The 8,791-nt window shown below is 40.5% G+C and overlaps 1 protein-coding gene across 1 annotated transcript in view; it reads right to left on the bottom strand.

Annotated features, from left to right (window-relative positions):
* Positions 1-1,446: 1,446 nt before the first annotated feature.
* gaa (alpha glucosidase) overlaps positions 1,447-8,791 on the bottom strand; it is a gene marked incomplete at its 5' end in the record, with an annotated part of 56,057 nt that continues 48,712 nt past the window's right edge. The window contains 5 exons of the mRNA XM_085964107.1: positions 1,447-3,335; positions 3,951-4,103; positions 4,859-5,023; positions 6,507-6,605; positions 7,124-7,265. Of these exons, the coding sequence (XP_085820233.1) occupies positions 3,273-3,335; positions 3,951-4,103; positions 4,859-5,023; positions 6,507-6,605; positions 7,124-7,265 (622 nt within the window). The remainder of the gene's footprint in view (positions 3,336-3,950; positions 4,104-4,858; positions 5,024-6,506; positions 6,606-7,123; positions 7,266-8,791) is intronic.

The raw sequence follows: 8,791 nt of genomic DNA, 5'->3' as shown, positions 1-8,791 counted from the left end.
ATTTACAGTGATGCACTGAATTGCCTGTGTAAGCTTTGTTGCTCGTTTTATTAAGTAACTCTGTCCATTAATGATTTGCTACTCAACTAAGTAACTGATTATATTTGTGTATGTCTATTAAATGATCATGTACCCAACTTTAAGTTGTGAATTGTAAACAATAAAGTGTCTTTCTTGATGATATGGCAAGAGTTAATACACTCACTCAACAGCTTGAGGGTAACCTAATCGAAGGTTAGTAAATTAAATTCATTTTGATCGAAACTGGTTCGTACAAGACAGTTTGGTGAGTCGAGTGAGGCCTCATTCATCCTTAGACTTACGCAGAGAGGTAAAACCCTAAATGGTTCCTTCATCAGGAGTTATAGAAGGGAATTAAAGATTAGTTTGATTCCTTTGCATGTATTTGTCAGGAGACTGAAACCCAGATTTCTTACATTATTTTCAAATCCCACCATGATTTTGCTCCACTCTATCTGGGCAATTTTCTCTGCTCCTCTGACTGCATTACTCCTTATTCTTTGCTCCCTCCACTCCACCAGTTCAGGCCAATATTCCTGTTTGCCAATCCATTGTAAATTTCTCAGGCACGTTATATTATGTACTGAGCAGTGTATTATGTCCTGAGCAGTGTATTAACATGAATTGTTGCAGTACTGGCAGAGGCCTGTGAGCAATTCACCCATGATCCAAATAAAGGGGAGAACCAAATTCAAAAAATGAATGCCATTAGCTTTGAAGTTTACCGTAAAGGAAAAAAGGTCACTGACAAACTTTATTAAATATTTTATCATAGCTGAGAGAAATATGGTATTCTGATCAGTTGAACACTGGTGCAAGATGTGATTGGCAATAGGCAGCATAGTGGGGCAAGCATTGTAACACCAAAGCATGATACCATGGAGTAGAGGTATCCTTCACTCTGCTGAGTTCCTGCTCAGGATAGTGGGCATCTACTTGTGGTGGAAGGAAAAATGCATACCAAGTTGAGTCACTCGGCTACTCTTGCACACTTATTGTTGCCTAGTCAAAGGCCATCATTGCTGGAGGTCGAGGAACAAGTGGCCCATCCACTCCCTCAGCAGAACATGGTATAAAGCCTACCGGGATTATGTCAGGACGTGGGGAAAAATAAGCTTAAATTAAAGGTTAACCGTCCATACACAAAATAAAAATTTAGAAGATACCAGTCAGTCAGCTGGGCTGCACCAAAATCTATGTCATAAATGGTAACGGTGAAAGAATAGCACAACTGCAAATCCCAGAATAAAAATCCTTCTCATGTTTCAAAAACACTACAATCCAACAACAGACTTTTCTGTGTATTGTACGAAGGAACAATAGGTAAACTGAATGTAGGATGAGACAGCTGCTAAAGGAGGGTAACGCAGCATCTGACATTGACTGATCCATGGAATTTTGCTGAATAAAAGAACAGAGCCAGCATTGTATTTCAAATTTATTTAAAAAGAAATTAATTGAAACCAATTTGTGCATCATGTTTAGCAATCATGTAAGATACATTTTTTATTTTCCATACAGTAATTGTCAGATTTCACCAATAAAACAAGTTTCTCAAAGACCATTGTATTTACACAAATTTTTAATAAGCTCTTATTGTAAAGCTATATTTGGAGTTTTTGTTCCGCCATTAAAGATTTACAACAACTTTCATCCTGGGTGCTGATCAAGAGGATTCAAAGACTACAATAATGCTTCCTACCTCCCCAGTAATATAGGAGATATATTCTTTGCAGTGGGGAAAAGAGTTAAACTGACATCGCTGGCAGTTTCACTGAACGGTGTAATAAAGACAATAATCTAATAGGTCTTTGCAGTAGTAAGCTTTTTCTAAATTGCTGAACTGGCAGTTCAGATAACCTAAGCAGTAGTGTTAGAATGATTAACGACTGCAAGCTGTGTCACTTGGAGACAATTGCAAATAGCTGGATGTGGAACCATAAGAGGCCTACAGGATGCAAGTTCTGTTCTGGCAGGAAAGTAAAACAATGAGTTGGAAGTAAAGAGGCCTAGAGAGGCAGGAAAGGAGGACAATGAGTCAGAAGTACAATGTTGGTGAGACCCCATCTGGCATAAACAAAGGTCATAGGTGCAACAACAGCTTGTGGGATAACGGACATATACTTTTCCGGTAATAAAGGCAGTACTTTAATGTAACACGGTATAGGCAACCAATCAGTGAAGATGCATGTGGGCCAAGGTCCAATCAGGTGGCAGGAATGAATTTTGCATGAGCTGGACATGTGTATTGTAATGTATAAAAATGTAGTGTTTGCTGTAACAATTTGGAGAAGTCTGGCCAAGACAGAGCAGGCTGTCTCCCCACCGGTGTAATAAAGATGACCTGATTATCGATCTAAAACCTTGCGTCGAGTGTTGGTTTAAAATACTCCACAACATTCTTCCTTTGCTTTCAAAACCTCGTTTAATGCAGTGATTGGTGCCGAGACATGAATATCATCCTGGCCTCGCCAAACCCATGGAATTCGCTGCATTATCGGATTCCCCCAAATGATGTGCAGTTCCTAAGTGTGCACAAACATAACAACCTTAAATATGCTAATGTATTCACCAATAAACACATGCATTCTGCTCTCAAAAAGATAATTAACAATAATTCAGTGGACACTCAATAGCAGTGCATTACTTGAAGGAGAAAAAAATTGCAGGGATATGGGGAAAGAGCAGGAAAGTGGGACTGACTGAATTGCTCTTCGAAAGAGCCGGCGTAGACCCAATGGGCCGAATGGCCTCCTTCTGTGCTGTACTGTTCTATGATTTATTATGGGATACAAATTGTTCTTTCATTCAGAATCTAAACGAGCGGTTGTGTCTGTGTCAAAATAATCAGCAGATTTTACTGTCAACATAGAATCATACAGCATAGATCCAACATTGAGACTGTGGAAGAGAGCCAACGGAGTGGGTGTTTCCACATATTTGTCATAGTTCTCTGGGTATCTTACGGCTGTCACAGATCTCAAACAAGGGTCATTCCCCTCTCAACTCCCCCCAAAATACTCAAATAACAGGTTCAATCAGAACTCTGTTCAAGCACAAAGGATTCCCTATGTATCATTCTCATCAATTCAATTTCAAATGATGTGCATCAATTTTTGTCAAACTAATGGTCAGAATCCAATCGTATATACCCCTTTTAACTTTTTGCTAGACTTTACCATTGGTTTGCAATCAGCATCTATACTGTTGTGGAGATTTTCTTGGTATAAGCAGATTCTGCTTCACTTTGTTCAGAACCAAGTAATTGTAAACTGTTCTCCCACTAGAATAGAGAGATTCTGCAAAGTCAGCACCTGAAAGGAAAAGAAAAATCAGACACATGACATGATCAGAATGGAAAGAAATACCAAATCCTGCTCTGTATTCTTGCATATAATGCAAAATTTGAAAAAAGCATCTTTTGCAGATTTGGTACTATGCATTATAAAATTTAATTCAATTCCCTTCAATACCTCAGTTATGGCACTGAAGAAGATGAATCATACAGACAATGGAGATCTCAGATCTTCCACTCCCGCCCCCCCACCCCCTTTCAGCTGAGCTAGCTTATCTCAATCAGCGCAGAAGTGGGGCTGCAACTCGAGGTTGGGATGATGACATTGGCCATGATTCTCACTTTGGATCACTATCCAGTGATCCCTGTGTATATGTAGGGTGAGGTCAAGCTGAACAGTGATGCCCCAGGAGCAAATAGGTTGTCAAAAGGATGGGAACTTGGGTAATATACCATAAAGTCCCCAGAACCCACAGAACTGTACCCCAGCAAGGTGTCAACATCTTCTGGAGTGAGTAAGTTTAATAATAGATTGAGAAAGACATCCAAGCATTTTTCAAATTTCAACATTCATTTTGTGTGCGTGTTTATCAAGGTGTTTTAAATGCTATCTAGACAGAGCCTTTTTCCTTACCTTTGTGTCCAACCTGTAGGAGAAATCTGAGATCCAGAATCCATTTACAGAAACTTTCTGTGGGGGAGATGGAACTCCAAACACAAAGACGCTGCGCAGCTTCAGGCCATCTACCTGGCTGTTCAAACGGATTATCTCACTGAACAGCACATTCTGGAGGGGAGGGGGGGGGGGGGGTGGGGAGAAATAGAGCTAAAATAGGTACCACACACAATCAAATGTCTTCATAGCATACAGCAATTTCTCAAGCTGCGACAGTCTATAAATAGGAGAATTGCAATCCAGTAAAAGTATGTAAATGACACAATATGCTGAACAAAATGTTACTTTGGGACAGTTTTGTATCTTAATATAAAGTCCATCATTCTCTAACCTTTATTTTACAAAATCCAAAATGAACTTAAATTTATTTAAAAGGAAATATCCAGAAAATACTTGTTTGATTCCAAGTTAGGATCAGGGAAGTCTGTAAGGTTGGCTTTAACTTGGAGTTTTTGTTCATTTAAACTCAGTTTCTACCTTAGGATTCCCGAAGGAATCTCCTATCGTCACTGTTCCTCCTTCAGCTGAGGGGGCTGGGTAGTAAGCCATGCAGGTTTTCCTGGCTGCTGTTGATGTTGCTGTACAATCACACAACACAAGTTGCAGGGCGACTGGGCAGGGTTAGTTCAGCCAGCTTTTATACTGGTTGCCACATTACAAGTGGTTTACACTGGGAACTCAATCATGCTTCCTTAGGGGTTTAAAGTTTCATGTGTAAACAAAGCATTAGAAACTCTTGATTCAGAGAGATTGTAGCGAATAAGCTATCATTATATGTTATCCAGGGAAGGATATTGACGTGTTGCAAGCTTAAATTCTACACAATCAACACTAATAATGAAGTGTTTGAAATCAGTCATACTTACATTTTTTGCGAGGAAGATAATTTCAGTATAATCACCATTTTCATAACTCATCAGACTGTCACCATCATCCCAGAAGAGTTCTCCTCTCGCAATTCCCTGGTCGGACAGTGCCACGATCAGACCAAATGGGTTCCCACGAGAGGCAGTTGTTGTGGTGTTGGGCTCCTTAACAGAATGCAGATTTAAATATAAATCATTAATTTTCTCCTGCATTATTGTTTCTAAAAGCTTCCCCACTATAGACATTAAACTGACTTGGCCTGTAATTGCTAGGTTCATCAGTCTCCCCTTTTTTGAACAAGGGTATATAACCTTTGCAATCCTCCAGTCCTCTGGCACCACCCCTGTATCTAAGGAGGTTTGGAAGATTGTGACCAGCACCTCTGCAATTTCTACCCTTACTTCCCTCAGCAACTCGGATGCATCCCATCCAGACCAGGTGACTTACCCACTTTCCGTACTGCCTCTTTATCTATTTTTATTATCTCATCCAGTGGCCTGACAACCACCTTGTTTACCGTAGCTTTGGCAACGTCCTCTTCCTTGGTAAACACCGATGCAAAGTACTCATTTAGTACCTCATCCATGCCTTCTGCCTCCACCAATAGATCTCCATTTTGGCCCCTAATCGGCCCCACCGCTCCTCTGACAACCTGTTTACTGCTGTTATGCCTATAGAAGACCTTTGGATTCCCTTTTATGTTAGCTGCCAATCTAAACTCGTACTGTACAAAGCAGCACATTTATTAAGTGGCTGCCTAATGAAAATGTCCTAGGTTAAAAATCTGTTAGTTCAAAGGATAAAAAATATCAAACGTCAGACAGCTTATTCATAACCTTGTGGTTGGATGGATGAGTTTCATGCTGAAATCCAACATATGTACTGAATAAAAGACTGGGCTAGTAAATCTAAACAAAATGTCACTGAAAAAACTTCAGGATTTCAGAGATATAGCTGTGTAATTACTGATGTGCCGTTACGGTGCTACTGTGGGTGGCAGCATTGACTTTGTTTGCAGCACAGTAAAGTAAATGAGCCAATACTACTGTCTCAGGAATGGAGGACAAGCTCAAGAGATATTCATGTTCCTCTAAAGGCAATAATCTAGCAGCAGTAGATATAAAACATTCTGGCCTGTGGCACTGGAGACCATTTTTATTGGCCTTGGCCTTCTGAGCTTTCAGCCTGTCACTATCGTCCAACAAGGTAGCTTTTCACTTTCTTCTGTGGTCAAAATTGAAAATAACTTATAACTTGCACATGTGCAGTTGTTTCTCTGTTGGTGCCGGTGCTTTTTACTCTGATCCACAATGTAAATTTGATGGGTTGCCACAGGAAGCCGCAGCGAATACTAGATATGCTTCCAATAGAAGTTGTTCTGTAATTTAGAGGGATATGACTGTGTCAAAATATCTCGTGACAAAACATTGCCTGTGCCTTGCAGTACAAATGTTAACCTCAATGTGTTCCAGTATACACCGTAGAAAATAAATGGAGGTAAAATTCAACTTCGGCAGGGAAGCAAAATGGAAAAGAAAGAAAAAAAATCAGGCGGGTGTATAACGGGCGGCTAATCTGCTACCACCAGTTTTGCGCTCCTGCCGAACTTGACTTTCACCCCCACTGAAGTTACTTGTATACTCTTACCTGTATAGGCAAAATGCAGCCTCCTCGTACATGAACATTTATTGTATCCAAGGGTGTCTGCAGCAGAATGTACTGACCCTTACTATGAATAGCAGAACCCTAAACATAGAAATAGACAAGATCAGAGAGAGAGAGGTACTAAAATGATGACAAATTCATAGCTGCATGCACATACAAATACTATGCTGTACACTGGGAATAACTGATTAGACTTTAGCTGATCCACTATGAGTGGAGTGTATATTTACTTGAACTTTTGGGTGGAGTTGAAAACTCCCATCACAGGATACTGCACTTGGACTGTTCTGTGCTCAGGAGACCAACATTGGAGTAAAAGCCTTTTTGGGAATCTCCTGGGATTCCACAAAAACAAAAACAAATCCGCATAAAGGCAAGGTTGGTAAAGTAACATTGCTGCGCACATAAACTGAACTGGAGCAGAGGGATAAGCGAGACCGCTGCACAAACCGGCATGGTCTGATGTGAATAGGATCTCAGATCAAGCAGTGGTACAAATGTTGAAGCAGTGAGCATATGATGCACAGACGTGGTACACTGTCCAGTACGACAGTCAGTGCAAGATAATGCTCCAAGAATGAGAATAATACGACACTTACATCATGTAGATTGTACCATGTTGTTGGAGGAAAATAACCAGACACCTCCACTGTTTTAGGTTCCAATACTGGAGTGATGAGAAGTGCCTCCCCCCACATGAACTGACGATCAATGCTTGGTGTGTTTGGATCTTGAGGGAATCTAAAGCCGAGAAAGGGCAGCATTTACATATCTGGAGTAACTCCAATACAATTGCTAGAAAAGGTCAGATGAAGCTATTTAAAGATTGTATTTTTTTCCCCAAAAGTACTAATATGGATATTTTAACACCTTCCAGTAAAAAAAAATCCTATGGCAATGAGTCATATATATGACGTAAGAAAACTACTAGGCACTTGAGCTAAGTATTAAACAAAGCTTTAATCAACTGTTTTTCAACATGGAGATCTAGTTGTGTCCTTCACTAGTTCCTGTTAAAGAATGTCCTGAGCAAGCTGGGCCCATGCCTGAGTATTTATACCCTCCCTGGACAGTGCCACCAGCAGGTCGTCCAGTATCATTTCATAAGTCATTTCCACATGAATGACAAGATTCATATCAATATACATTTACAAACATTTGATGGATCTCTGGTAATTGGTGCCTCAAAGAGTTTCACTATCTCACTGTTGAGTTCCCAAACTCAGTTGTGTTGCTGTGGGGTGACGTTGAGCAAAGGCCAGGTGCTTCTCCTTGGTGAGGAGGGAAATGGGGAATTTGTATGGAAGAGTCAGCCCATGGCCACTCCAACCAGCTGGCTCACAACAACATAATTAAGGTTCGAGAGCAGGCTGTCCATTTGCCCTCTCATTTGGTTAATGCAGCTTGCATGTGAACAATATATTGAATTACAATTGCAAACACATGGAGCGCTGAAATAATAAACTCTTCCAGGCTACTGCTGTTTGCAGTTGGACCAATGATCAGAGGAACAAGAGGAGGCCATTCAGCACCTAGAGCCTGTTCCACCATTCAATTTGATCATGGCTGATCTGTAACTCAAATCCATTTACACGTCTTAGTTTCAGATTCCTTAATACCCTTGCCCAACAAAAATCTGTCTTAAAATTTTGATTGACCTAGCATCTACAGCCTTTTGGGGGAGCGAGTTCCAGATTTCCCCTACCCATTGTGTGAAAAAGTGTGACTTGATTTCACTCCTAAATAGCCTAGCTCTAATTTTAAGATTATTCTCTCTTGTTCTGGACTCCCCCACTAGAGGAAATAGTTTCTCTGTATCTACCCTATCAAATTCCTTTATCATTTTAAACACCTTGATTAGATCACCCTTCCACCTTCTAAACTAAAGGCAGTACAAGCCAAGTTTATGTAACTTGTCCTCTAATTTAAACCCTTTAAGCCCCGGTATCATTACAGTGATTCTGCACTGTACCCCTTTCCAAGATCAATATCTTTCTTGAGGTCTGGTTCCCAATACTGAGCTTTGTACTCCAGATGGGGTCTGACCAAGGCTCTGTACAACTGAAGCACAACTTCTTTCCCTTTGTAATCCAGCCCCCCTTGAGAAAAGCCAACATTCCATTAGACTTTTTGCATTAGCTTTTAGTGATTTGTGTACATGGATACCTAAATCCCTTTGCTCCTCCACAGCTCCTAGTCTCTTACCATTAAGCATATACTGTACTCCGATTTGTCTTTCTCAGATTCCAAAGTGAATGAGCTCACAC

Source organism: Somniosus microcephalus, chromosome 21, assembly GCF_052327205.1.
Source record: "Somniosus microcephalus isolate GS21.2 chromosome 21, FLI_Smic_1.0, whole genome shotgun sequence".
In the NCBI taxonomy this organism is placed as follows: Eukaryota; Metazoa; Chordata; class Chondrichthyes; order Squaliformes; family Somniosidae; genus Somniosus; species Somniosus microcephalus.
The sequence above is the reverse complement of the archived record's forward strand: the minus strand, read 5'-3'. Positions and strand labels throughout refer to the sequence as shown.